Source organism: Zychaea mexicana (assembly GCF_025766255.1).
Source record: "Zychaea mexicana strain RSA 1403 chromosome Unknown BDB00scaffold_13, whole genome shotgun sequence".
Classification (NCBI taxonomy): Eukaryota; Fungi; Mucoromycota; class Mucoromycetes; order Mucorales; family Lichtheimiaceae; genus Zychaea; species Zychaea mexicana.
In genome coordinates this window covers 157,075-184,105 of record NW_026516676.1, presented here as the reverse complement: position 1 = coordinate 184,105, position 27,031 = coordinate 157,075, and the positions used below count along the sequence as shown (strand labels likewise).

The window sequence follows — 27,031 nt, the reverse complement described above, 5'->3', positions numbered from 1 at the left end:
TGTTACACGTACCATCTCTTAAACGATGGTGTGAGTGCCGCTGCTAATCTGTACCTTACAAATCAATAAGAGCCTATAGGAACTAAACGTATGTGGCGGTTCACATGATGCTGGTCTCTTGATCAGCCACTTACCAAGTACAAATAGAATTTAGAGTACATCAGCTCTGCCGTTCTTTCTCTCTCCCTCTCCCGCTCTCTTTTATTATTTATTTTTTCCTTTATCCTCTCAGCTAGCTTCTAAAACATGATGTACAAAACGACACAACGGCATATCGACTCTTCACTTGAGGTAGGTTATTGTTGTAGATGATGGAGCTATAGCGTGTGTAAGCTTTTGTCTTTTCTATCTTTTTTTGGGTTGTTAGAAGTAACGAGCTGTTGTACGTTTATTTAGTCGATTGATCGACATTACCTTGACCGGATGGTTCTCGCGGACCTTGTCCAGTTCTGTCAAGACCGAGGACTTTCCACTGAAGGAACCAAAGTTGACCTAATCGAAGGGCTTTTGCACTGGGTACGGCATAGAGAAAATGGGAATAGTGAAAGAACTTTACTATTGTCGCTACTATTTGACAGGGTGGATGCAGACGAAGAAGTTTTGGTTTTTTGATACGAGTTTGTATGGATGATATCTTAGAAAGAAGATACACGACCGATCCCTGCGCCATCTACCCCACAGCTATTTGACGATGAACTACCCGTGTCGTCACTGACAGCTGAGCAGCAACGACTAGAGCTAAACTCTCGCGAGTTCTCGGCGTTGTTTTTGGACGGAAGTCATGGGCTTGATATTCCGTATCACGAGCTGCAAATTGGTCGGCGTTTAGGCTGTGGAGGGTTCAAGGACTGTTATGCGGGCATGTACAAAGGGGAGCCGGTGGCCATTGGAGAACTGCGTCTGGCGCAGTTCAATGAGATGGACCTGCAGGAGATCAAGCATGAAATTCAAGTACTAAAGTAAGCTCAAGCTACATACAAAAGGGACTCTTTATTGTGCGCAATCTGCATATTGATTGTTCGTTGGGTGTATGTGCTCGCTCTCCCTGTCTCTTTTTTTCCAGACAGCTGCGGCATGAAAACGTGATACGATTCATTGGTGTATGCACGAATCCACAGCATCTGTGCATCATTACCGAGTTGTGTACAAAAGGGGATCTGTTTGACGTGATCAGAAAGTACAAAAAGCCGAGCTTTGCGCAGCAGGTCATGTACATGTACGATATTGCTCTAGGTGTATCCTATCTACACCAACGCCGACCATCGATCATCCACCGTGACTTGAAGTCGATGAACATCTTGGTTAGTAAAGAGCCATTCTTTTGCTGCTTTCAACGTTATATGTGTCTCGGTAGACGGAGGCAGCAATAACAGAAGATGGGGGGAAGAGCGGGTCCCTTTTGTTACTCTACAGTTTGTACTTTCTCTAAAAATCTCTGTTTATGCTTTGTTTGCTAAAACAGATTTCGGGAGATGACCGTGCCAAGGTAAATGACTTTGGACTGGCTCGTATACGACCCAAATCCAATGCCTTGATGCATACTCAATGCGGCACTCCAAACTGGCAAGCCCCAGAATTTTGGTCACAAAACCCAAGTTACACCGAGAAGGTCGACGTATGTGCTCTTCTTCTTTGCTCGCTTGATGACAACAAACAATCCAAAGTCCACATATCACACATGATACAAATGTTTGTCCGTCGCGACCCCTTTTTTTATTTCCTTCTAGGTTTACGCGTGCGGTCTTATATTTTGGGAAATTCTGACCTGGAATGATTACGGATATCCATACCAAGGTAAAGTAGCACCGTGTAGTCCTGTGGATTGTCTCATCCCAGCCGACTTCCACTTTTTACCTTGATTCCATCAATCCCAATTTTCACCTATTATATCTCTATTTCCTCTAGATCTGTCCGAGCACCAGCTTTATGTCAAAGTTAGGGACCAGGATGCTCGGCCACCGCTCGCTAAGCTCATTAACTATTATCCACGCAACTTATTGGTACTAATTACCGAGATGTGGGAAGGCGACTCGCGGCTGGTAAGTCTTAGCTTTTGCCTTGGATAAGACCTTCCCCAATATCCTTTTTTATTGCTTTTGAGCACTGGCCCTCTCACACATACTCTCTCATTTCCACATAGCGACCGTCCATGACCCATGTAGTGGAGCGTCTATCCACATACTTGAACTGAAATTCAAGCAAAAACAAATCAAGAAAAGCATCAGGAAGAAAGGAGAAGAGTTATCTTTGTGACTTTTTATATACCTGAGAAATGATTACTGCATACTGTTTCTTTTCCAACATCCAAGTCCACATACAGACAACATAAAATATATCATCCTTATTCTTTGTGAAAAATCAAGCACACACTTCTTTAACGTCTTCCGCGGCTTGGGCTGCGGCTGAGAGGGCTTCGGCTCCTTCCACGACCTTTACCAACGGGCGATACGCTTCGGCCCCTGCTGTCATAACTGCGGCCACGACTGCGAGGTGAGCGACTTCTGCTTCTGGAATAGCTACGGCCACGCGGCGAATAGCTTCGATCGCGCGAGTAACTGCGGCTACGAGAGTAGCTACGGCCGCGGGGCGAAAAGCTTCGGCTACGGCTGCGAGAGTAAGAAGAGTAACGACGTCCACGACGCGGTGGGGATCGAGATCGCGAAGGGGACAATCTGCGGCCAGGGCGGTATCGATCACGGCGCACGCGTGCGGGTGGAGCGCGTCTGTAACGTGGGGGAGGCGAATATCCTTGACGTAGCATTCAACAATTTTTGTTTAGCTGCTGTCAAACCATGGGCATTCTTTCTTTTTTTTTCTTTTAAACTCATTACTTACTTCTACGACGAGGGGGTGGCGATGGCGATCGACGACGTGGAGGCGGTGCCACTGCAACTTCAAGATATTTGCCATCCAATTGACCCTACATAATCATCGACTTCTTTAGCACCTTCCTTCTTTTTTCCCTTCTTTTCCCCCTTAAGTACAGAAGTAAAAAAAGCTTACTCCATCCATGTAGCTGATAGCCTTATCCACATCCTCTTTTGTTTCGTATTCAACAAAAGCTCTGCCGCCGTTGGTATTCACTAAACAAGATAGAAATAAGTTTGGTAAAATACCTCTTTATGTTTTGCTTATTTCCAAAAAAAAAAGAGAAAGAAAAATGAAAACTTACATCTTGTGTTAAATGGAAAATCAATGTCGCGCACAGTGCCAAACTGTGAGAAAATCTCTTTAATGTGCTCTGCATTGACGTTACGCGTAAGATTAGTGATCAGAACAGTGTTGCGAGGAGGTGGAGACACCGATCGAATAGGTGAGCGTGAGCGTGATGACGCATCAGAGGGCGAGCGCGATCGACTGTACGAAGGTGATCGACGGCGTCGTCGTGGAGGCGACGGTGATCGTGAATGACGCGAAGGTGCCCTATACAATGATTATTACAGAAACATGTGTCGTGTTGTGTTATTCCGTTAGCACTATATCTCTTATCTATTTAATAAAGCGATTAAAAACCGATCTCACATTCTATAAAACTGCTTTTCAGAGAGAAAGAGTGTGTGTGTGTATCAAGCCTGCTGGGTGGCGAGTATTACAAGCTCAAAGTCTAACTGAAGCGCACTCTCAATATCAGCATTACATAGCCGTGACTGGTGCTCTCTGTATCACTTGTTCTCCCTTTGCCCTTTTTGCTTTAACTCGATCGATCAAAAATGGCATGTATCCTTTCTGCGTCAAAAAAAGACACTCTGTTGAACTAGAAATGGTTAACGTCTTGTCTCTCCGTAGGATGACGATTTAGCAAGTTTTTTACCACAGTCGTTTGGCAAAGGCAAGTCTTCCAAACCTACCAAAAAGACCGCTGCGGCAGACAACGACGAATGGGACGCACTACGTGAATTCTTGCCAATGTCATTTGGCAAAAAGGAAAAAAAGAAGGATACTACTTCCTTCTTTGACAAGACAAAACGAGAGGTATATTTTGCTTGCAGTATTGGTTTGAGTGAAAGGATGGCTAATAAGAGAAACTGAATATTATAAAGGATACAACCGAACTTAAACGACAACGAGTCGAAGCTAGTAGCGAAATATCATCAGAACCAGCCAAATCCACAACCAAAACCAAAAAGGTAGACGACGATGGCGATGACGACGACGACAACAACGACAACGCAAATGAGGACGATGCAGTAGCAGATAGCAATATTTTACCGATCACACATGAAGTCAAACTCAAAGACCATACACGTACTGTATCAGCATTAACACTGGACCCAGCTGGCGCTCGACTCGTTACGGGTGGATACGATTATGATGTCAAGTTTTGGGATTTTGCAGGCATGGATCGGTCTTTCCGACCATTTCGCAGCATTGAGCCTTGTGGTGGCCATCAGATCCACGAGTTACAATATTCATTGACAGGCGACCGGGTCTTGATTATATCCGGCAGCGCTCGTGCAAAGCTGTACAGTCGTGACGGTAACGAAGTATGTGAATATGTTAAAGGCGACCCTTATATCCGAGATATGCGCCATACAGACGGCCATATTGCAGCATTGACGAACGGTTGCTGGCATCCAACAGATCAACAGACATTTGCTACGTCATCCCAGGATGGATCTTTACGTCTTTGGGATGTGGAGCAAAAACGGAAACAGAAGTCTGTGATTGTGTACAAATCACGAGAGCGTGGTGGTCGGTCGCCTGCTACAGCAATAACATATAGTCCCGATGCAAAACTGATCGCAGGCGCGTTCCAAGACGGCAGTATCAATTTGTGGGGTGCCAATGGTCCGTTTTTAAGGCCATCCCACGCAATCACTGATGCACATCAAAAGTATACAGAAACGTCGTGTCTCTTGTTTTCCAAAGATAACCATACCATGGTGAGCCGAGGTGGCGATGATTCTGTTAAAGGTATGAGAGAAAGGGAAGAGATACCGGCGAACTTGAATGGGAAAGTCTATAAGCTAAGACGTTTTGGTTTCCTCTTGGATAGTGTGGGACATTCGAAACCTGAAAAATCCTGTGCGAACGGCGTACAATTTGGATACAGTCAACCCTGAAGCGAACGTTATATTTAGTCCAGATGAACGATTAATCTTGACGGGTAAAGAACTTAAACAACCTTGGGAATGAGTAGCCTGATTTAACCTACCAGTGTCTTTTGGAAAATTTATTAGGTACATCCGTTCCCAAGGGCAAAGGTTACGGTAAACTAGTAATGTTAGATAGAGAAACATTAGAAGTCCAAAGAACAATGAGTAAGTCCTTTCTCTCAATGCGGAGGCGAATATCTGGTTGCTAAAAGAACAATTGGTGTAGGTATTACTCAATCTAGCGTCGTTCGGGTACTATGGCACCCTCGTATCAATCAGGTAAATGACCATAGTAGCGACGTTAAAAGTCTGCAAGAGAATCTTTGGTGTCGGTGTGCAAGGTAGGACCATGTCTCACCTTGCTTTTTTTTAATATTTCAATAGATCATTACTGGTAGCGCAGACGGGTCTGTAGGCGTCTTTTACAGTCCAACCCATTCGACACGTGGTGCCAAACTGTGCGTTGTTCGCGAGGAAAAAAGACGTGCTGTTGATGACTATGAAATCGACCGGCCCATTATCACACCTCATGCTTTACCGATGTTCAAAGATGATCAACCAAGAAGCTCAAAGCGAAAGAGAGAAAAGCTTCGAAAAGATCCCGTCGTTTCCCATCGACCAGGTATCATCAATTTCTCTTTCACCACTTGGTTTTGTCGTAGCCGACGAATCGATGCTAATATAGGCACCTATATCCTTTTTGCCTGACACGATGTAATAGATATGCCAGTCAAAGGTCCCGGAAAAGGTGGCCGTGTCGGTACAAACGAGCAACAATCGGTTATTGCCGGCTTTGGAAAGGATACTACGCGAGACGAGGATCCTCGTGAAGCATTGTTGAAATACGCTAAGCAGGCCGAAGAGGAACCCATGTGGATCAGCAACAGTAAGTTATCGGTTTTCCATATTCATTGTGATAACTTATTTTATATAGATGCGCGCAATGTATATGTGTTATATAGTATATTCGCAAGAAGAAGCTAACAACCGATACAATTTATGTTAATAGTGTATAAAAAGACACAACCAAAGCCGATCTTTAAAGAAGATCAAGAAGAGGACGAAGGCGAGGGCAGCAACAAAAAGGATAAATAAACATGATTGTTGTTTCCACCTAATTTGGATTAACGCGTTTTCTCTTGTCCTATCTCTCTTCCTCGTTTGTAAATATACCTTCAAATGACGATGCAGTGGTTTTCGTCGGTATGGTTATTTGGTTTATTTTTATGTAATGCTGGAATAACACTGTTAGTAAGTATCAGAAGCACGCTAAGACTATATATATCTATACATGTATATGTCTGTGGTTTGGGATGCATTCTTCCACAGGATCAGCAATGCAAAGAACAACGGCAGCCTTTGCTTGGCCATTCCTCTTCAGACAGTGTGGCAATCCGATTGAGTAATTCGGGTCGTTCCAAAGCAATGCGGTCCAACGGCAACGGTCACCTTGGCTCTCTTAAAGAAGGGTGTATACAGGCTTTATGTCTGGTCCTTTGGGCTTGTGCTATCAGTGTCCAATCCGTCGGTGGATTCCTTGTGGAGAAAATATACTATTAATGGAAAAGCAATACTTGTTCCGTGTAATGCGTATCATTTATGCGTCGTCAGTAAATTTATTATATTACTGATTACTGTTGGCAATGCATGAGTATATTTATAAAAATGCAATACTGAAGAGTCCCTACTGTAGTCATGTCATTGTTCCTATCGCGGATATAATGGAAAGAGAGTCCGATCTAGTGGACTGAACTTTGATGAAGCCCGGATTTCAGAGTTCTAGGCTGCTGATGCCATTATCATCATCAGAGTAGCAATACCTGTGTGCAAACCTGCTTGACTCTCAGCCTAGTGCACTCGCTAGCGCACATGACAAGCCTTGCCCATTCTTAGATTGTTCGTGTCATTGGACGCTAGGCGCGATTGAAACCAACCAGATGCCCACATCAGTGCACCATTAGTGGCAATCTTTCTATGTGGGTAATATGACCATCATCATCATAGCAGCATCGAGACCAGACACCAACACAGACTCTCTCCCTTGGGATTATTTTATATACATCAATACAACCATGAATGAAGAAAAGCTGGTGCGTTGTTCGGAGTAGGAGAGGGGGTGCATTCTTTTAGCATTTAGTACACACTAAAATTCTTGCTAAGGTGTGTACATTGTACAGTATCCGCGGTTCGAAATAGACCTTTCGATTAACCGTCATAATCGTGCTAGCTGCAGGTGCGGTGTCTCTGACACTGCCTCCAAGTAACCCCTGACAACAAGGAGAAAGGTTGAAAATGGATATGCTCTCGCTTCTCAAGATGATGTAATAGCTTATTCCGTGGTACTTTGAGCAATTGAAAGGGATGAGATTGGGTTAAACCGGGGCAGTCATGGGGATGCCTTTTCTTGCTTTGCAATAGGGTTACAATCGATGGTTTGATTGGTACGACCATGAACGAAAAAGCTTCTACCGAACAAGCAAATAGGAATTCACTAAGAACAAATATAATTCATTTCCAGCCGAGTAAGCAAAAAAAAGTTTTTTTTGGAGGCTACTAATGGTTTGAGTGCAGTAGTACACGTACTAGCAACAACTCAAGCAGCTTCGGAATTCACCGGCCCTTATGTACGAGCTTTATTTTTTCCAAGTGCACCTTTTAGTGTACATACACTTTTGGAAGGGATAGTGCTAGCCGTGCCAGCATGAAGCAACAGGCAAGACAAACTATCCTGCACATCAAATTACATTAGTGCATAATAGACGAGGCTAATGGTATATGTGCGGAGCGCATCAGCGCATCAACGCGAGTTTGGTGCTGGTTTCCCAAGGTGGGCCGAGCAACTTGAGCTGCGGAGTTATTGGACCACGTCGCCGTAGAAAACAATGAGGAGAAAGAAAGCGACAGAAGGAGGGGTACCGGAGAGAGAAGATGCTGAGTGCAAGGTGAAGAAAAATGACAGCTTAACCGTCGTCTCATGACAGCACCCAACCCTTTTTTTTTTCTCACCTTTCAATCCCTCTCTTTCCCTGTCGCAAGAAGTGGTGATGCCAAGGACGAGGCGTAGACGAAGAGGGTGATTTGTGTGTGTTAATGATAATCGAAACCATTTGCCACCAAAGTAGACGATGATCGTAGATTATTTTCATGAGAATAAATTGCGGCTCTCGCTGCAGGAGGGAGCTAGTCCCAATTGCATTTCAAAAGCTTATTGTCGGGCTGGCGTAGAGAGATCCAAATCTGGTAAGCTTCCAGCAAAGGGTTTTTGCCTAACATTCTAGACCATTTTCACTCTTTTTTTTTGCGGTTCTCTTTTTTCTCACTTCCTCTCCCCCTTTCCTCTACTTTTCTCTCTTCCGCCCCTAGCCCTTCCTTCTTCGCTCAAACATACTCTTCTTCCAAATCATCCCGTAAATATGCCAAACGGCTGCATGTGGCTGGCACAGCCGTCACCACCGAAATTCAACAACGCATATGCTCAGCAACAGCGACATCGACTCTTGGACTTACCCAAAGAACTGCTGCTCGAAATTGTCTCCAATGTCGCAGTGTCGCCCAATGAGATATACCCCATTTCTTTGCTAGAACTTTCAAAGACCTGTCGCTACCTGCATCATCTGATTCACAAAGATCCATGGCGCCAGGCTATTCTATGGCCGAGAGCATTTGCGGCTCGTTTCGATACACAAGCAATATATCGTCGGCAACTACAGCATGATCTCGATTGGCAACGTGCGTTTGAACAGAGGTACAAGACGCTTGCGACTTGTCGTCGTGTTGCTGATAGACTGCTCATAGCGCAGCAGCAACATCAACACCGACTACAGACAGCAGCGGTAGCACGAGACCTCACTGGTCGACTGCTGGGTAACATCGACTGGAAAACGATCTGGTGCATGGTCACCGAGCATGGTACGATTCCCCAAAACCGGGTGGTCGAATGGTTTTTCGTATTTCACACACACAAGCGTAGACACATCCGTGTATCCACAAATACTGATCAATCAATGGCTTGTTGGTACTCTAACCCTCTTTTATTCGTTCTTCAATTAGACGAGCTTAACGTTCCGCTGCTTCTAAACCACCAAGTGCATTTACTAGCTGGTGCTGCGTTTCAATTGGGCGCCTATCGTGATCGAGAAGTCTACCCTGTGGTCCTGCCTATTTTGTCGCTGCTGGTCAATTATGGCAAGTACCATTTCTCCAAAAATTTGGCTCAAGCTGACCTCGTGATTTTATAGACTTTACGGTTACGCGATTCTTTACATCTGAAGTATCACCGCACATAGTGTCACAGGAACTGAGTCAGTTTGCCTATGACTTTGAAGCCGATGCTTTAATTACAAAGCACATGTCCCCGCGTCTGTTCCATTCTGAGCTGGACAGGCAACAGCGACAACAACAACAACATGACAATGGTATCATCAGCCATCATACTAAATGGAACACACATGACAATGAAGACGACGGTGATCATGGCGAGCACGACGCTGTTTTATCTATTCTTCCTCCTCCTGGTGCATTTTATCCAGCTCAAGATCCTCTCACATCAGCATTCCATCTATTTTTTACAACGGTCTTTGCATGTCACCCAGCCCCTTATCAAGACATTCCCAATTGCTCCCCAATTCCCCTATTTCCGCTAAACTCTACAATGTTTGACGTCGAGTTTTTACGCCGCTATGAACGTGAACTCTTTCTGGCTAGTCTACGAGAGTCCCGTGATGCTTGGCACGAAAAGCAACAACACAAAGCAGAAACAACAGCAATTACAACGACCACCGCAGAATCGTCATCATCCGAACGGAGAGAAAACATTTTCAGCTCGACCGGATTCGCTTCATCTACCCATTATGTCAGCGAAGCACATTTAATTGAAGGCGAATGGATGGGCTATTACTCGTTCCTGGATATCGACGACGATGGCGATGATGACGAAGATGATGACAACCGTGAATACGACAATAACAACCGGAATCGTAACATTGATAACAACGGAAACCAACCGCCACCACAGCATCATCAATTACCAATGACAGCGGCGTCAACAGCAACACCTAGCACAGCCTCGGACTGGTTCGATGGCCCTATGCGACTAACACTACGAATCGTCCCTCTTGAAGACGAAGCACTATCACCATGGCACCACAACAACCACGCTAATGAACCCAACACAAAGGCTAGCTTCCCATCCTGTCATTTACGTACATGTCCGCTCACGCGATTTGAGGGCAATGGTATCGATAATCTTGGTGCTTTCCATGTTAGCGGCCTGATTGATGATACAGAAGACGGCCAAGTAACATGGGAGAAAACTTACTTGGATTCCGACGAAACTTGGGAATATGCTGGGCGCTTTATTCTGCCGATGGGCTTATGTGGCCGCTGGGGAGACGAACAGTATGGTGGCCCATGGTGGATCTGGAAAGTAAACGATGATCAGGCCGCTCCTCCGGTGGCTTCTACAGCCAAATGACCTTTTCTTTTTCTTATGTGCCGCACGCTATCGTCTTCTTTCCCCCCCTTCAGCCTCATTGTTTGTCAAAACTCTGTCTCTCACTGTCTACTTTTGCCCTTTCCTTCCAAAGCAGCACTCACTCGCTCACTTTCATTATCTTACTTAAATTATGCACACAATCCAGCAGCAAATTCCACAATCAAAAAGAAATTACACACCACCACACTCTCACATACTTACTTCTATTACCTTTCCACGCACAAACACTTACTCTCATTTGTCTTCAAGCATACCTTAATTCTTTCATTTACCGGCATTCTCTCACTTACAAAACTACTGCATTCTAATAAACAATCTAATAAAAGACCATATCATATGGCCTCATACACATAAATGCTAGCAATTATAATCGAGTCTTTATTTTTTTCAAAAAGGAGACACGAAGGAAACAAACTGCCAAGTAGCGCTTTTATTCTCTCCAAAATCATTTTCTCTAATGAGGACATGATACTGGTTTGTCGAGCAATTGGGGTATCCAAGCGCAATAAATAAAGACGAAGGTTGATGCTGATGCACGGTAACAAGACCTTGGCCACTGATGCTACATTTTTGCTTTATTGATCTTACCTCTGTCTCGTTCTGTAGCCCTACATATAACGCAGTGGTTATTTTTCACTGATTTTATCTCACCCAAGGCCAAAGTGGCAGTAGTACGCTTAAAGCTGCTCCTCGACAAGTTGGCTACATCAACAGATGTCTCATACTCACAGTATTACACGTATGTCCTTAGGTTACAAGCCTTCTTGCTGCTTTTGCTTTTGTTTTTTCACAGAATGTCTGTGACTTTAGATTATTGCCCTCACTATCGGTGCATCCGATGAATAGGTCATCACTCTTCGTATCACTGTACCTACTGTACTTTTGAAATGACATTAATAGTGAAATCAGTCATCACAACCATAAGTATACTTGGTGGCCTTTAACAACCTATTTGAAGGTGTTCTATACCTGATAACAAAGAAGCATGTAGTGAAGCTGAAGATAATACCCGTGCTGAGTAGCAATATGTGGTCAAAGGGATTCTGTTATCTCACACAATATACAGCATACATTGGCATTAATGTGATGCTACGAATGAATTTGATCCTAGAGGAGATACATATGCTATAAATTGGTTTTTTCTGTTGGTCCTCGTTATGTTTATGACAGGTTAAAATTTGAGTTTCACCCAACGAGTAAGAACAAAACTAAGAAATAACGGCGAGTCTATCTGCTGTGCGGCTGTGAAGGCGAATATGATACATGATCATCAACGACGACGAACGAGTAAGCAACATAAAAAGAAAGACAAAAACAAAAAAAGGGGGTGCGTCAATCTTGAGTTATCAAGATTGATCGCCCAGTGGGGGTCTCGAACCCCCGACATTTCGGTTAAAAGCCGAACGCTCTACCGACTGAGCTAACCGGGCTAGATGGTTTAGCACCGCTGTTAAACAATAAGACACATTATATTTGTGAAATAATATAGAATAATAATAATAAATAATATTATTTATATATATATTACTATCCTAATTTATATGCCTAAATACAAGTAAGACTATATATCTTAGTATAGTATTATATTTATTCTATCTTTTAAGTTTGTTAAGTGAGGTCTACATATAAGGGAGATTAGCTCTTATTAAATTTTGTATATTTTTAAATATAATTCCTAAGTAATTGTAAGGTATAGATAGGAACAAGAGGATAAGATGAGAACAGAAAGAGCAGACGAGAATGTGCTAGGTGCTTTCAGCAAGAACAGGACAAGACAAGAAGAAACACTGGAGGTAGGAGACCATATGATGAGGGAAGAATAAGGAATAAGATTAGGGATCCGTATCAGAACCGTAGAACCGGAACCGACGCAGAACCGAACCGGTTCTGTATAAGTAGAACTGAAGAACCGAGAGGCAGAAGATTGCATTTAGCGATTTTGGTAATTAGTATAGAGTAGGCTATGATGGAAGTGACGAACAATGTTATTCCGAAAAGATCAAGAAGTAGTGTATTTGCAAGCCGTACTATATATAAAAACTTAACAAAACATGCAAAAGCAGAAGGGAGGGAAAAATAGTAAAGAAGAGAAGAGAAAAAATAAATAAAAAAAGACTTCTTCTGACAGCAGCTTGCTTTCTCCGCCCATGACGCGCATCATTACTTGTTCCTCTACTTTGCTACCCCCAATGCATTTTTCTCCATGACGTACTACTTTACTAGATTTAGCATAGCTTCTCAATCAGAATTATCAAGTTTGTGCATTCTATCTGAGATTGTGCATCCTGGGGCCCATAACAGAACTATCTTACTCATTCACCCTTTGCCTTTTATGAAACACTATACACGCGTAGAGACACAGTAGCTGTGTATACTGCCAGTTGTGGTTTGATTCCTCCAATGTTACGATAACATATTGTACTAGTAATACTACGTCGCTCTAAGTACTATAAGCTCTACTTTTTTTTTTGTAAAAACTGTGCTTTAATCTTTTAACCATGCAATGACCCACATCGTATTAAAAATGTTTACATTCTGTTTCTCTTATTCATTTTGAGATCGCTGTTCAATGTACAATAATAAACTATTCTTTTTTATTGCAGTATTCAAGTATACCGCGATATTTGAGCACGCACACATCAGCTTTCATTCAAAGATACCGGATTTTGCCTTTTTTAATATACATGACAGGTTCGGTTCTACGGTTCTCGTCGGTTCTAGTTGGTTCGGTTCTTGCTTTGAATCAAGAACCGAACCAAACCGAACCGTGCGGATCCCTACTTAGTACGGTCGAGGAATGTTCATAACAGTGATAAGAAAGCTTTAATGTATAAAGTAGTAGTTGTCGAAGGTCAGGTTGGGTCAGGTCAAGTGTAATGGTGCATACCGTTATGACGATATCCAACCTGCATAGTTGACGATCGACAACGCATGGTTCAGATGATAGGATGACTTGCGGTCATCCGTATTATGTAGAATAAGTAGTAATAGGCATGGATATATTCATGTATCAAGAATATGATCTTTATGAGAACTGAGAACCGAGCAACTTAGACAAAGTTGGGTCAGGTCAGTTCTAGATGGGCCAGCTCTATAAAAGAACCGAACCAGAGTCGTCTCAGTTCTCTTTGCTTAAAATCGAGAACTGAGCACAGAATTACAATGTCACTGCAAGTGGGAGCATTAATTGTGAAAGAACAATTGTAAATGGAGAAACGAGAAAACTGTCGTTTTCAACAACAGCTTTATATGTTTCTGTTAAAGAAAAATGGTAAGTTATATAATGTGTAACTATCATAAAAAAGAGATCGGTGGGAAACCGGTAAAGAAAAGAAAAGGGAGTGGTAAGACAAGAGAACAAAAGGGGACGGAACTTGCCTGGGAGAGCAAAGGAGAAAAGTGAATCTTTTTATGATAACCAAGAACCCAGAAGCTTTAGCTTCTTGATTGTCTCCTTGCCTCCTTGGATATCCGAATGTTGCTAAGCAGGCAGCATGTACTACTGTGAGCCAGAGGCACTCCAAGACTTCAAGTCTCCTTACCAGATCATCAGTAAAATAATAACTCATACTAAACAATAACCGTGTATAACATTCCCTAAAAAAATGTTTAGACATAAAACTGATCATATTGTAATATCCATTAAACCAAAAGAGATAGAATAAGTCAACGAGACCCGAAAGGAATTAAAACTGGTTTATTATGATAACAAAAGTTCTCACTATTAATAAGAAATGGCTTATCCTTGGCAACTACCACAGCGTGTGCGTTGAACAGATGAATTAATGTAATAAACTAATCATATAGGATTAAGTAATGTATGATGCGTGAGTAAAAGGTACATCCGGGTAAATGTCTCAGATAGTAGCTAATGTAAATTACGGGATACAAATAATGACAACTTCTTCCTGAGTATAGCTGATATGTGTTTCACCAAGATGTGTATGAATGAAGAAATGTCCGCACAAGTGAGGTTATGAGGGAAATAACAGCAATCGTTAAAACCCATTAAAGAATATATATTATTGATCATGTTGGATAGACCACATATATATGTATATCTTATGCTATCTTCCTTTCTGTTCAATTTTTTAGTACCTGTACTTGACTTTGGTAAAAGCCCGGTTTTTGAAGTCTACAAAACGAAGTCTCTACTTATTCAGGCGTGTTTTACAGAAATGACCAAAGTATCGGATTTCAAATCGAGGGAACGTCGACCAGTATCAGTACTAACAGCAAGTGCGAGGACAGCCGCAAAATTCAGAACAGCACTACAAGAGCAGCACCGTGATCGCAAAGGATCGCAGAAACAACCTGTGTTAATCCTGACTTGCAGAGTAGGATGAATATGACTATAATACATTGTTGTGTTTTCTGTTTTGTTCATGACTATATCTATCATGACTGTATTGTAGCCTCCTTTGGCCTTTGTGCGAGGGCTTGGGATTGGTCCGGACAACTCAGCCCATTCCGCCGTCTTTGTTGTTGTAGCTATTATATTGATACAGTAGAGGAGGGAACACCACCATACACGGTGAAACAATATAAATAAATCATAATTAGCACTTGAGAATAACTCAGAACCAGCCATTGTACACATAATGTGGTATTCTTGTGGTTAGTCAACGTTTTCTCTCGATCTACATATCTGAGCTGACTCAGTTGTCACCTTTCAAAGCGCATGTATCTCTAGCACAGACCAAGGGGAGGGCGCTGCAACAACGAACACACCGGTTAAGACAAAGCAAGATACTCTTTACACTCGGAACACAATATTCATCATTTCATAGCACCCAGAAAATCCGTCTTCTCATCCTTCTCATCATAGCAAGAGCCAATATCCGACATGTCTTCGATTCGTCCATCAGTTTTGACGGAAAAAAGTGTAGACAGCATCCCAAACAATAAGTAAAGGTTTTGTGAACTCCCTCAATAGAAAGCATATCATATTTGTCTCTTGCTGTATTTCACACTGTCTTTTATTTTGCTATGATTTGATTACTTTTTCTTTTACCTATTAACAACCCACGTTTATTACACACATCCCCCATTTACAACCAACAATAAGTTTTATAATAAACTTTAAAACTTACTACATGCATGCTGAACGATAAACACTAGTATGTGAGATAATTTGTATGCAAGTGATGATTCATGGCATATGAAGAACTAGAACTAGTAGTCATTCATTCTATAACAATATACACCATCTATGCCGCTATCCTATGTAAATGAAAGAAAATATACACAACCCCAATGATGCACCGGTGATAGCAGCACCATTATCTTAGACGCCGTGTAGCACGTGGATCAAATATGTGATGAGGGTCTTCTACCAAAATGGATAGTGCAGCTGCATGCATACTTGTCATTTAGTTCTGCTGTCGTATACACAATAAATGGTGGTGGTCAAATTTTACGTTTAAAACTCATTGTCGTGGGGCGTATGTCAGCAATATTAAATGGTATATGAAGCCAAACCTGAATGTCCTGTGCGTACTGTTTTGCTACTGTTAATTTGTGCTACGCTGTCCGGTTTTTGTTTTGTGTAGGATGTGAACATTTATTACTTGATAGATCAGCAACTTGTTCAGCAACTTGTTCGAGTAAAAAAGTAGTTTTATTTGTTTGCAAAATATCTAACATATGATCACATGAATAGGTGATAACCATATAAAAACTACAAGTTTCACTATTTTATATGTTTTCTCTCTTGAACATCAGCTCTCCCAACATGACGAGCATTCAGCTAATACGTGCAAAGACAGTGATCATCTATGGAGATAGAAGAAACAACAATAAGAACGAGAGGAGCAGGAATCAAAGACTTTGCTGTAGTTGCTTGTCTGAAAGAAACCGTCGTAGACAGGAGCAAAAAAAAGAACTGATCGATGGCGCCGAAAATCCATAGAAGAGGAACAGAGAAGTCTGGACATGGACCTCGACGATTATTTTGCGAACGATCCGAGGCAAGCAAGAAAAAAACCGAAAAAGGATTAGAGTCCCTGCGCGAGCGTTAATATACATATCGCCAACACGTAGAAGCATTCACAAGTACTGTCGAGCAAGTAACTGCAGTGGTCGCGGTCGTTAACGGGGCCAGGACAGAGCTTCAACCAGCATATAACAGAATATCTGTAGTTTCTCCCCTTCTTCATTTTACATACCACCATATAAAAACCTTGTATGCCCCCAGCTATATATTCCTTTTCATACCTAAGGAGCGCTTTGTAATGTTCGTCACGATGTATCAAACGGTACCATCACTATCTTGCTCAGTATCACGCTATAATCAACATTTTTTTTAAATTCTAGTTCTGTTGTTGGCTTAAAAGTGAATGGCAATGACAATAGCAACAAACTGTGACTTATCTATATAAAGTCAAGCAAAAAAGGTAGATATGTAATGCAGCTTTGACAATATAAATATCATTAAAGTGTTTTCGTTGGATTGCATGGCAAAAGATTTGAGCGCTGTTATGAAACAACTGTATTGGGCCGTTGCAGAAAGCAGGTGACACTATGGCAAAGCGACACCGTGTTCTCGTCATTGGATTGTTGTTTTAGAAAGTTTCTTCCTTTGCATAGCAAAATATGAGAGCTTAAGAGACAGCAAATGCATCATTTTCACAATCACTGATGCTGTAACTAGCTACTTTCTAGTCCCAAAGAATTTAATGCCATCGTCACTATCAATTGTTGTTGTTGCTAAATGAAGCTGGTCAAGCGCCACAGCCTCGATCGCTGCAAGCTTCTTATATTATATATATGTATTTTCAAAGATAGGGTGAGTTCTTCTATAAAAAAATGGATGGCTACGATAGCACTATCCTTATTACCTGGAGAAAGATGTGCTAGGGAAGTGAAAAACGCGGCGCTGCTGCTTAACATCCTCGTGACCATCACAATTAAATCCGAGCGATAGCGAAGTCTGAAAAGAAAAGACTAGAATCAGGCATAATTCTTTACTGCTAGACTCTTGGGATACTAACTGGCACCAAATGTTTATAAGCAAGCTATCATCACACACACTATGACATACACAGCGAGTGTGCTACTGCTACTTTCTACATACTATAGCAGTATAGCTAAATGCCCTTGTAGGCTTGTGATCAATACAGCTGATTCATATCCAACTATAACTTCCGGCCATCTCCAAGGAACGGCATGGGCAAAGATGGAAATAGGTATTTAGCTATGCTCGGATGAAATGGAAAACAAAACAATTGCATTAGTAAGGTCGGGTCCTGAGGCTATTTCTGCTAGACACCAAATAAGAACCGTGGGCAAAGCAAAGCCTGTCGGGGTAAAGGCCAAATTTGTGGCACGTGGGGGTGAAGTCGTACCGTCATTTCAACGTTTTACATAAACGCTTTATCGTTCTCTTTTTCTCTTTCCTTCTTTCTCGGCCAGATAGCTTATTTTCTTTCTCCCCCTTCCTGGCCGCTTCCTTCTTCTCCTCCTCCTCTCCTCCTTCAATTGCTCTTCTTTTCTCGAAATAAAATATGAAGGCGCCGGCGCGACGAAGCGTATCCTATGTTGTAGAAGGAAGCGATGAGGAACGAGCACACCGTCTTGGCGTCAATTCACTAGCCATTGATCCCAGTGTCCAACTAGAAACCATTGATGGAGATGCAGCTACTGGAGGAATTCTCTACTCTGCTGGCAGAGACGGTGTTGTGGCGAGTTGGGACCTGCATCTAGAGTATGAGCGACAACAGCAACTTGAACATGACGGTTCACACGATGTTATAAATGGCTCGAATACGACGCCTGATTCTGGCAAAGACGAATGGGTGTTCGATCAAGGATTTCAGGTTGCGCATCGTTTCTTCTTTTGAATTTGTGATGGTAGCTACACATACGAAACCCTCGCCTTCCAACCTTGATTGTTTTATTAATCAGTTCCTGTGTGTATGTACATGACGATTTACACATAAACATGAATTCGTATAGCAACCAGCACCCAAAGCTACTTGCAGAGCGTTCTCACAAATGCATACGGACTGGGTGAATGATATTGCCCTTTGCGACAGTGGGAGGCTCGGTATGTTTGTTTAAATAAGAAGCTGTGTTAATAAGCCAAAATTCTTGCATTAGAATAGTCTTTATACTTACTATGTGATATTTCAGTTGTCTCGGCATCTTCCGATCGTACCGTCAAACTCTGGAGCACTCGCGAAAACGGCACTTTCAACAATGCGCGCACGATTGGGTGGCACACAGACTATGTCAAATCCCTAGCATCGGCACAGAAGGCTGGATGGGTTGCCAGCGGTGGATTGGATAAAAAAATCAACATCTGGGATATTGAGCGTTGCCAGGCAACATTGACTGCCCATGCCCGTAACGACCCACTCGATGAAGCAGCGACAAGTAAGCTCAAAAACAAAGAAAAAGGTGGAAGGGAGACATGGTCGCTTTCTTCTTTCTGTGCTATGGAACGAAATCAAGAAAGAAGGTCTGACATTGTTTTTTAGTTGGTCATGCTGCTACCAAGGCCTCTATTTATGCAATGGCTGTCAATCCTTCGGGAACGATGATGGCAACGGGATCACCAGATAAGGTAAAGTACGATCTGGGCATTCATATCTTTGCTGGAATGTCCGATTATACCGAATCATCTGTGCAAAAGCTCAATCCTTCTTTCCTACTGTTATCGTAGGTGGTGCGCTTATGGGATCCTCGATCTGCTAAACAAATCGGAAAACTGACGGGGCATACGGATAACATTCGTGCTCTTTTGATAAGCCATGACGGTACCCATGTAAGTGTTGAAGTTCACTGTAATGATACATTCATTTTTTTTCTCTCGTATTATCATTCCTCTCTCTTGTAACTGTAACTGATTCTCAAAGCAGATTTTATCTGGTTCATCAGATTCCACAATTAAGCTTTGGTCTGCTCGAGCACAGCGATGCTTGGCAACATACGAAACTCACAACGACTCTGTCTGGTCATTGTTTTCAGATGATCCAGAATTGCGTACCTTTTATGCCGGTTCGCGGGATGGTTTGGTTACTAGAACCGAAGTATCTGGTCATGGTGATATGGATACGCCTGATGAAAGCGAGTGTATTGGATTGTTCAAGGAAAAATCTGGCGTAGCAAAGGTGAGTAATTTGTATTTGGCTGATAGTTAGAGTCTCTAATTAACGATATAAAATAGATTGCAGTGTTCAACGATACCTATGTATGGACAGCGACATCGAGCTCTGATATTAATCGTTGGGTAAAGACATTTTCTATGCTTAATGAACTGAAAATTTAGTGATAAGGAGGTTGTACAGATCTATGCTAAAGAATAACCTTCTAAACAGCTCTCAATTCCGTCCCGAGGATCAAGACAGCTGTTGACCCGTTCTGCATACAATGCAGAGATCCCGCTGTCAGCCTCTGCGAAACTACCTCCTCCAATGCCAGGCTTCCATTCTCAATATGCAGAGCCTTTCTTAGGAAGCGACAACCTTACCTTATATGCGCGATCCGTTATGTCGATCCCTATCAGTTATCACGAAGACGATGAGGCATCCGATGAATCGATACAGCCATTAAGAAGTGCGCCTGATTGTGTAATTGAAGGAAAACCTGGTATCTCAACCCATCTGGTACTACAGAACAGGCGGCATATCCTCACGAAAGACACGAATGGCGAAGTTTCACTTTGGGATGTTGTAAAGGTACATTTTTTAAAAAGCACCAAACTCTTTTTTCTATATCAATTAATTCCAATCCTTTATAACTATAGTGTGCACAAGTCAAAAAATTCGGACAACGGGAATTGGATTCAGTTGCTCAAGATATGGCCAAGATGGACAGTTTTCCCGCTTGGTGCACTGTGGATACAAAGATTGGTGTAAGTTTTAAAAAGAGGGATTATGGTTTCACGAGCATATTTTAATGTGTTTGTACATATGGATTCTTATGTACATGTAGGCGATTACGGTGCAATTGGATGGATATACTTTTTTTGACTGTGAAATGTACGCCGATGAGATAGAATTGCCAGTGTTTTATGAAGTTCGTGAGGATCAAAGGAGTAAGTTTTCATGCAAGTGAGAGCAAGTGGTTAATAACATCGATGACTGATTTTTTTTATTTATAGTTAATCTTGGTAAATGGGTGCTGGTTCATCTATTTGCCGAGTTTCTTGGAAGAGCAGCAGAGCTTCACGAAAAAGAAGAACAGAAAATCCAGTATGAAGCTCTGGACACACCTATATCACAAAGCATTCGTCCTGTAGAAACTCCACAACAGCAACAGCAACAACAACAACCAGCAAAGGCTGCTGCTACTGCCAGGAGATCTCCTCCTGATCGTAATATTCCTAAACCACCACTGACCGCCATCACTACCAACATAGATAGTTCGCCTTTCCATCCAAATTCTCCAGGCTCACCTAGTACCAATTTATATAAAGGTCCATTTACAGCACCGCCTACCACTAATTCACAGCACGATTATTTCTCGGGAGCGCATCATCAAACAACAGCAACAGCAGCACCAGCGGGTGATCATCACCATCATCAACCCCCACACTCACCTGTACAGCCTCCCCCACCCGCTGCACTGTCGCACACACCCACATCACCCACATCACCGACAAGCTCGAACTTTATCAATAGGCTAAAGCATCTATCAGTAAAAGCAAAGATATCAAGGCCGTCTTCCGGAGATGAAGCTTCACACGATGATGGTGAAAAGTCGTCGACATCCAACCACCACGAGATACCAAACCATCAACATTCCAATGAAGACGATTCAGTGGGTGGAGCATCATCATCATCAGCGACAACAGGAGCAGGGAAGGTTTCTAAGACGTATAATAAGCAGACAGATGAAAATGGAAAAAGCTCATACACTCCTCCTTCATTGAGTGATTTTCCTCCTTTACCTATTCCTCGCTCCACGACAATCATCATTGCCGAAGAAAGCGCAGAGGCATCGACTGGCATGGATTTGTATCGTGGCACAGTCGGTTCTGCAGGAGTGGATGCAGAAGTAATAGCACGTTCTGCTCCATCATGGCTGCTTGATTACCTATATCATGTGGGTTTTTTTTCCTATACTAAACTTCTAAAGCTCAACATCTTTTGCTATGCAGGAAATGCTTCAAAACTAATGTGATTATTCTTAAACTATCAGAACAAGGTGCCGATCAAGGATACTGTCAAGTTGACGTTTTCACTGAAGCCATACACTGGATCCAAACTGGCAGACCTGCCCGGCGGGTAAGAAAAAAAGAATGGGGAAATTATATGTAATTTCTTTATATATACTGAAACTTGTAAAAATCCTGTGTTTTGTGCATTTCTAGACCAAACAATCGCTTATTAGCGAATAGAGTACTAAGAGTGCGAAAACTTGTACAATATGTTGCCGAGAAACTAGAATTATCATCGACAGAACCGCTAGAACAAATCGAACTGCTATGCTGCGATACTGTGTTGGCACCTACAATGACACTAGCTGCAATCAAACAACATATAATGAAGACAAGTGGAGATATCAATCTTGCATATCGATATGTCAGGGAAGGACCAAAAGTATAGCATTATAAGTATAGCCGAAAACAATAAAAAAAATTGATGCTTTCTTTCTTTTGCTCAAGTAAAGAATGCATCCAAGCATTAGATTGTGTCAGTCACCTCCCAGGTGTTGTTGATGATAATATATGTATACCCCCATTGTATGACGATCGGCAGTGACAACATCTTAGATATACATGTGTATCCGACGTTTGGGGAGAAAACACAGCATATACGTAGTAGCAGTAGAGCAGTAGTAGGAACTAAATTACACTCATTGAACCCCTTTTCTCTCTTACTCTCTCTTCCTGCCATTCTCTCCCTTTAAGGAGCTTGTTATTAAACCATACAGCAAGCTGTTGCTGCTACTCCTAACTACGATGAGAATAAAGATAGATACAAAGCACATTGAGCTTCGAGTGTACATTTTGCCGGTAATGTGCACTACTGTTATTGACAAAGGGCCACGACCTTCTCCTTAATCTGAAGTTGATTCGCTTTCAGTATAAATTGGACCATGTCTTGCCTTTCCTCTATTCTCTCGTCGATCATAATTCTTTTTAAATTCTACTACAGCCAAGAATTCACCTTTTCACGCATCATATTTCCATCAGCCATGAAGTCGCCTATCGGATTAATAACGTTACCACTGTTATCGGTGATGCTGATGTTTTTCGTCTCACACAAGACTGCACGGGCCGTCTCAAATTGCCGGTGTTTGAGAGATATTCCCCTCGTAATAACCAACACTTACGAGTGCTGCAAAACCGACCATGGAACAATGAAAGGAGTTTATTGCAATCTTAAAGCAAGTAATGGAAACGCCGAAGATAGGTTCAAAGCATGCTGCAATCAATCACCAACCACTTTGGTAGCTGATGGTATCTGTAACGAACACTAGCTACATAGCAACACTCTTTGTTAAAACTTTTAACAAAAGGGATGAAACCGTGTAATGCCCATCATATCCTTTCCATGTTTCTGTTCCTCTTTCTCTTTTCTGTCGTTGTTGTTGCTCAGTTGTAATAGAATGTATATTTTTAATAATCTGCCAAGTAAAGAGTAAAGTATTTTCTGATCTAGCTACTGCGATGATTGGGTATGTGCAGAAATATCAGTTTTTGTGTTTTCTACTACAATATTATCAAAAGGAGAACTGTTTCATTCATTAGGCGTGATAGTAGACAGTACACTGCAAGATGGGAAGAGAAAGAGAAGTTGACAGGTGTAAAAGAAGAATGTAATATCTGTATGGAAAAACATTTTGTATGTACAGGGTGAGAAAAATGGAAAGAACTAGTAGCAGAGTTACAGGCATGCTTTGGAGGAGGGTCGTATGATCAAAAATGGTACGAACAACGTGCATCAAATAATTTGGATATCGTGACTAAATTAGTAGACTCTACTGAAATACTGTCGTTGTCGTTGTCAGTGCTGCTGCTGCTATTATTGATAGCAATTATGCCAGAGCGCGCCCAAAACATGTACAGTCGCAACCAGACCATTTCATGGAATAAGCTTTCAATGGAACGTTGTTGACCTTGAAGGCCCAGATGCAAATGACGAACAAACTCGTAAAAATTCGATACAGCTACCAGGCGCTCTTTGCACGGACGATCGATTCGGTGCCATGGTGATTTGGAATCATTGTCGTTTAGCCGGAATAGGAAGAACTCTTCTTCCTGGTGATGAGACCGAGAACGACGCTGGAAAGGTGTACCACATCCGAAACAGCATGGTGACGATGTCGATGTTGTTATTACTGTAGTTTCTGGTTTGATGCTGTTGTTGACAACACGACAAGGCCGCCGTACAAGTGAATTGAGCAGTTTACGAGTCGATAGCTTTTTCATTCGTTGTACGCATGGATAGACATCATGCTCAAGACACTGTTTGACAAAGGGTAGTCGGTGCACGTGATCTATAGACACGCAACGGACGCGCTGGACAAAATCTCGGAATTGAGCAAGACCGTGTGTATCCATCAGTGGTTGAATCATCGAAGCATCACCATCGTTACTATAGTGATCCACATTGTCTTCATTTGCTGAAGAGGACGACGATAGCGTTGTTTTTGTGTCACTGCTATGATAGACCAAGTGCCGTCGTAGCGAGCGCTCGCGATCCAAAAGTTGCCGTACATGCTCTAATTCATGATTAGCCGAGTCCTTTTGTTCCTTGGCAGCACGCCGTTCCTTGGCTACCATTTCGTTCGCTTGCTCAAAAAGTTGTGCCGATAATTCTTCAAGCTCGTTTTCAGTCTGACGTCGTGCTTGGATTGCCTTGTCTGCCTTGGCGTTTGCATCTTGGAGTATTTGATTTGCAAAGGCAAGGCGTGATTTAAGTAGTGCAATTTCTCGCTCTTGTTTTTCGACTACTCGTTGGAGTTGTTCGATCGATACTCGGTCATCGACGACGCTGTTTACTGCTGCTATTCGGTGTTGTTGCTGACTACTGCGGCAATCATGATGCTCGCTTATATTGCCATCGTAATTATAACAACCAGCAGTGTCGCCTTCTTTTTGACTTGATGACGGTGATGGTTGATGCGTTAATGTCAAAGATGAGATGGTCCGACTTGAGGACACGGTGGGCGATGACGATGATGTTGATAGTCGCTTTTGTGCTGTTGTTGTTGATGATGCCGACATGTCTCGTAATAAAGCTGACAAGAACGGTGAAGAGGATGCCAAAAGTGAAGGATTATAGTGATTAGCTTTGATATGCTCCGCAAGTTGGGAACAAGAAGCAGCTTCTCGAGGACTATTGTCGGTGGTCGTGGTGGTCATTGATGATGTATCAGGAGATGCGATCTGGTGTTCTTTCTTTTTCTTCTTCGCTTGAGAAGGCTGTTGTGGGGAATGATGCAAATAGTGATCGGGGTAAGCATTGACTGTCATTATGCATACATTTTACAACAGAGAGAGAGAGAGAGAGAGGTAAGATATGAAAAACTCTTGTTCCCTTCTTTTTGTTTTAGAGAACAAACTAGAAAAATAACGGGGTCAGCAGTTCTCAATGAAATTATCCAGCACCTCGCCAGTATCCGGAAATTTTTACCCTGTAATACCGGCACACAAAGAGAAAGCCATTGTTGTTGCTGTACCTCGTAAGCGGACAAATAACCCATTAACTGTTACCGAAGGAGCAATAACAATAACATTCGACATATAAAAACTGGGAAAATGCTGAAAAGGGTTTGCATAATGTTTCTACCTAACAGCAGCAACAGTAATATAGCCCTCGTGCGACAGCGCATACCATACGTTTTTATTGTTATTGATTGGCAACAAGATATGATATGTATAAAAGCAAACAATAAAGCTGTATACTTAAAATTTATGTATTCATGTCACGATTAATAACATATGGTTTAGGTGGTGTGATATTTATTACCACCCTCAATGGTATGCCTTAAATAAGATAAACGCATTTTGTGGCTGAACGAACGTTGCTACTGCCCCTCTCAGTAAATGCTCAATATTGCCGTCGCGTAAACTCTATATAACCTACATTCTGTATCATTATCTTAAAGTGACGCCATAATCATTCGCCTGTGATTATAGTTACTCCAAGAAAATATATGTGTAGCTAACTGCGACCGAATTACGTGCTGTCATCGTTGCACGCGCATTTTTCTCGCAGAATTCGGCCCAGAATAATCAAGTATGTTAAAGTATCTGCAAAGGACCCATTCATCTGAGATATTTAGCAAAAACAGGGTACGTATGGGACATTGTATTTCAACATATAAAGCGCCGTAGTACTACACGGATTATCACATTGATCGTCGTAAGGTAGTGTCTCATTATGCACTGACGACCATTCATCATGTGACCCTTCTATTTTCTGTGAACCAAAGCTTAAAGTGCTCATGTACAGTGACAACATTGCCCTGACAGATTTGATCATAAGAGTTTGCACACACCATTTCTTATTGCTTCAATGGGTAATAAATCATCGGGCCTGTCTGTCTGTCTGTCCCTGTGCCTTCATGCTGTGTGATGATGAAAGAAGCACAGATCATTTTGGCAGTTTAGTGTAACAAGCATGACACCCAATACACATATAATCCTGGGTATTGTAACAAAGTATCCCTATTACTTGCAGACTGTAAAGAGACGCTCTATCTTAGTTACTTTTCTTAATGTGGGTAATGCTGTACCCCGATCGTTGAGGAAAAGAGTAGCATGATCTTTCTAAGTAGAAAGAACGTGTGCTGTTCTATCGATTAATACTACAACACACAACTACTACGTGAGAAAAAAAGATCATTCGTTACAATTGACTGACATGTAAACAATAACAAAAAGATAGGAAAAAGGCTGCTTTACCATCTACTACTGTTGTCATAATATTTATACCGTTTACACGATCAGTAATGATATGGATCTCGCTGTTGTACCACATATACAAAAGATGGTTGATTGATTCTTTAAGGAGTAAAATGCAATTCACGCAATATTATTGCTACTAGATTCTTGGGAAAATTCTCATAGTTATTGATAATTAGTAGATATCTCTTCATGTAGTTACAGTTCTGTAAAAGATAAAGTCTAATTAAGGCAGCGATGATAGGTACATGTCCCGGCTATTGCTGTTGCAATTGTATGCTGTAGACGTTTCCTCTGCTGCTTAGGATCAACAGAGACACAGGAGCATGGCAAAACAAAAGATGCAGTCTTGTATCCATGCCGTGTTTTACTTGAGATGTGGCACTGTAACGCAGACTATGACTACTAGGATGCTTCGTTCCTCCCATTGGATGGTCCAATGAGAAGAATGTAGCCTTTACTACTACATTTGATATCTTTCACTCCTCGTCCTTATTTGGTATATCTCCGTGCTTCTTGTGCGTGCATGTTGTGCGTAGCAAAAAGCAGCATCAATAAAAGTAGCTTACTCGTTTCTCG

The 27,031-nt window shown here is 42.0% G+C and overlaps 9 protein-coding genes and 1 non-coding gene across 10 annotated transcripts; 6 read left to right on the top strand and 4 right to left on the bottom strand.

Moving 5' to 3' along the window:
* Positions 1-152: 152 nt before the first annotated feature.
* On the top strand, positions 153-2,337 carry BDB00DRAFT_971211 (kinase-like domain-containing protein). Its single transcript, XM_053129853.1, has 8 exons — positions 153-291; positions 397-516; positions 640-959; positions 1,064-1,301; positions 1,463-1,615; positions 1,728-1,794; positions 1,906-2,039; positions 2,141-2,337. The coding sequence occupies exons 1-8, from the start codon at positions 247-249 to the stop codon at positions 2,189-2,191; spliced, it is 1,128 nt and encodes a 375-aa protein (XP_052982889.1). The 5' UTR covers positions 153-246; the 3' UTR covers positions 2,192-2,337.
* Positions 2,338-3,603, bottom strand: BDB00DRAFT_808072 (uncharacterized protein). Its single transcript, XM_053122381.1, has 4 exons — positions 3,523-3,603; positions 3,173-3,423; positions 3,004-3,083; positions 2,338-2,920 (listed from the first exon to the last, which is right to left on the bottom strand). Coding segments are annotated over exons 1-4 (426 nt in total). The 5' UTR covers positions 3,525-3,603; the 3' UTR covers positions 2,338-2,827.
* Positions 3,604-3,673: 70 nt separating this feature from the next.
* On the top strand, positions 3,674-6,227 carry BDB00DRAFT_971208 (WD40-repeat-containing domain protein). The gene is made up of 9 exons (XM_053129852.1): positions 3,674-3,713; positions 3,787-3,972; positions 4,041-4,914; positions 4,997-5,107; positions 5,181-5,261; positions 5,323-5,375; positions 5,481-5,718; positions 5,818-5,982; positions 6,106-6,227. Exons 1-9 carry the CDS (start codon positions 3,711-3,713, stop codon positions 6,189-6,191), a joined length of 1,797 nt encoding a protein of 598 aa, XP_052982887.1. The 5' UTR covers positions 3,674-3,710; the 3' UTR covers positions 6,192-6,227.
* Positions 6,228-7,008, top strand: BDB00DRAFT_808066 (uncharacterized protein). The gene is made up of 2 exons (XM_053122380.1): positions 6,228-6,669; positions 6,785-7,008. The coding sequence occupies exon 1, from the start codon at positions 6,276-6,278 to the stop codon at positions 6,654-6,656; it is 381 nt and encodes a 126-aa protein (XP_052982886.1). The 5' UTR covers positions 6,228-6,275; the 3' UTR covers positions 6,657-6,669; positions 6,785-7,008.
* A 1,394-nt stretch (positions 7,009-8,402) lies between these two features.
* Positions 8,403-10,951, top strand: BDB00DRAFT_808063 (uncharacterized protein). The gene is made up of 3 exons (XM_053122379.1): positions 8,403-9,005; positions 9,147-9,281; positions 9,335-10,951. The coding sequence occupies exons 1-3, from the start codon at positions 8,510-8,512 to the stop codon at positions 10,567-10,569; spliced, it is 1,866 nt and encodes a 621-aa protein (XP_052982885.1). The 5' UTR covers positions 8,403-8,509; the 3' UTR covers positions 10,570-10,951.
* A 996-nt stretch (positions 10,952-11,947) lies between these two features.
* BDB00DRAFT_t20 lies at positions 11,948-12,020 on the bottom strand. The gene has a single exon. It is a non-coding gene; the product is annotated as a tRNA-Lys (tRNA).
* Positions 12,021-12,452: 432 nt separating this feature from the next.
* On the bottom strand, positions 12,453-12,740 carry BDB00DRAFT_808061 (uncharacterized protein; the record flags this gene model as incomplete). The annotated part of the gene is made up of 2 exons (XM_053122378.1): positions 12,453-12,686; positions 12,709-12,740. Coding segments are annotated over 2 exons (266 nt in total), but the record flags the coding sequence as incomplete, so codon positions are not given.
* A 5,845-nt stretch (positions 12,741-18,585) lies between these two features.
* BDB00DRAFT_758188 (WD40-repeat-containing domain protein) lies at positions 18,586-21,825 on the top strand (the record flags this gene model as incomplete). The annotated part of the gene is made up of 10 exons (XM_053119037.1): positions 18,586-18,637; positions 18,724-18,966; positions 19,071-19,156; positions 19,256-19,357; positions 19,452-19,703; positions 19,760-19,822; positions 19,911-20,246; positions 20,527-20,629; positions 20,696-21,639; positions 21,736-21,825. 10 exons carry the CDS (start codon positions 18,586-18,588, stop codon positions 21,823-21,825), a joined length of 2,271 nt encoding a protein of 756 aa, XP_052982883.1.
* Positions 21,826-22,534: 709 nt separating this feature from the next.
* On the top strand, positions 22,535-23,238 carry BDB00DRAFT_100123 (uncharacterized protein). The gene has a single exon (XM_053116046.1). The coding sequence runs from the start codon at positions 22,636-22,638 to the stop codon at positions 23,017-23,019; it is 384 nt and encodes a 127-aa protein (XP_052982882.1). The 5' UTR covers positions 22,535-22,635; the 3' UTR covers positions 23,020-23,238.
* BDB00DRAFT_100134 (uncharacterized protein) lies at positions 23,239-25,196 on the bottom strand. The gene is made up of 2 exons (XM_053116047.1): positions 25,179-25,196; positions 23,239-25,106 (listed from the first exon to the last, which is right to left on the bottom strand). The coding sequence occupies exon 2, from the start codon at positions 25,016-25,018 to the stop codon at positions 23,459-23,461; it is 1,560 nt and encodes a 519-aa protein (XP_052982881.1). The 5' UTR covers positions 25,019-25,106; positions 25,179-25,196; the 3' UTR covers positions 23,239-23,458.
* Between the last annotated feature and the right edge of the window lie 1,835 nt (positions 25,197-27,031).

Excerpts from the sequence above, each read along its gene's own strand:
- BDB00DRAFT_971211 (XM_053129853.1), top strand. The coding sequence starts at position 247 with ATGATGTACAAAACGACACAACGGCATATCGACTCTTCACTTGAG. Across the intron at positions 960-1,063 it reads CATGAAATTCAAGTACTAAA|ACAGCTGCGGCATGAAAACG; the intron begins GTAAGCTCAAGC and ends CTTTTTTTCCAG. Across the intron at positions 1,302-1,462 it reads TGAAGTCGATGAACATCTTG|ATTTCGGGAGATGACCGTGC; the intron begins GTTAGTAAAGAG and ends TTGCTAAAACAG.
- BDB00DRAFT_808072 (XM_053122381.1), bottom strand. Across the intron at positions 3,084-3,172 it reads TTTTCCATTTAACACAAGAT|TGAATACCAACGGCGGCAGA; the intron begins GTAAGTTTTCAT and ends TATCTTGTTTAG. Across the intron at positions 2,921-3,003 it reads CTATCAGCTACATGGATGGA|GGTCAATTGGATGGCAAATA; the intron begins GTAAGCTTTTTT and ends ATGATTATGTAG.
- BDB00DRAFT_971208 (XM_053129852.1), top strand. Across the intron at positions 4,915-4,996 it reads TGGCGATGATTCTGTTAAAG|TGTGGGACATTCGAAACCTG; the intron begins GTATGAGAGAAA and ends CCTCTTGGATAG. Across the intron at positions 5,108-5,180 it reads TGAACGATTAATCTTGACGG|GTACATCCGTTCCCAAGGGC; the intron begins GTAAAGAACTTA and ends AAAATTTATTAG.
- BDB00DRAFT_808066 (XM_053122380.1), top strand. The coding sequence starts at position 6,276 with ATGACGATGCAGTGGTTTTCGTCGGTATGGTTATTTGGTTTATTTTTA.
- BDB00DRAFT_808063 (XM_053122379.1), top strand. The coding sequence starts at position 8,510 with ATGCCAAACGGCTGCATGTGGCTGGCACAGCCGTCACCACCGAAATTC. Across the intron at positions 9,006-9,146 it reads GTGCATGGTCACCGAGCATG|ACGAGCTTAACGTTCCGCTG; the intron begins GTACGATTCCCC and ends TTCTTCAATTAG. Across the intron at positions 9,282-9,334 it reads GTCGCTGCTGGTCAATTATG|ACTTTACGGTTACGCGATTC; the intron begins GCAAGTACCATT and ends GTGATTTTATAG.
- BDB00DRAFT_100123 (XM_053116046.1), top strand. The coding sequence starts at position 22,636 with ATGTCTTGCCTTTCCTCTATTCTCTCGTCGATCATAATTCTTTTTAAA.
- BDB00DRAFT_100134 (XM_053116047.1), bottom strand. The coding sequence starts at position 25,018 with ATGACAGTCAATGCTTACCCCGATCACTATTTGCATCATTCCCCACAA.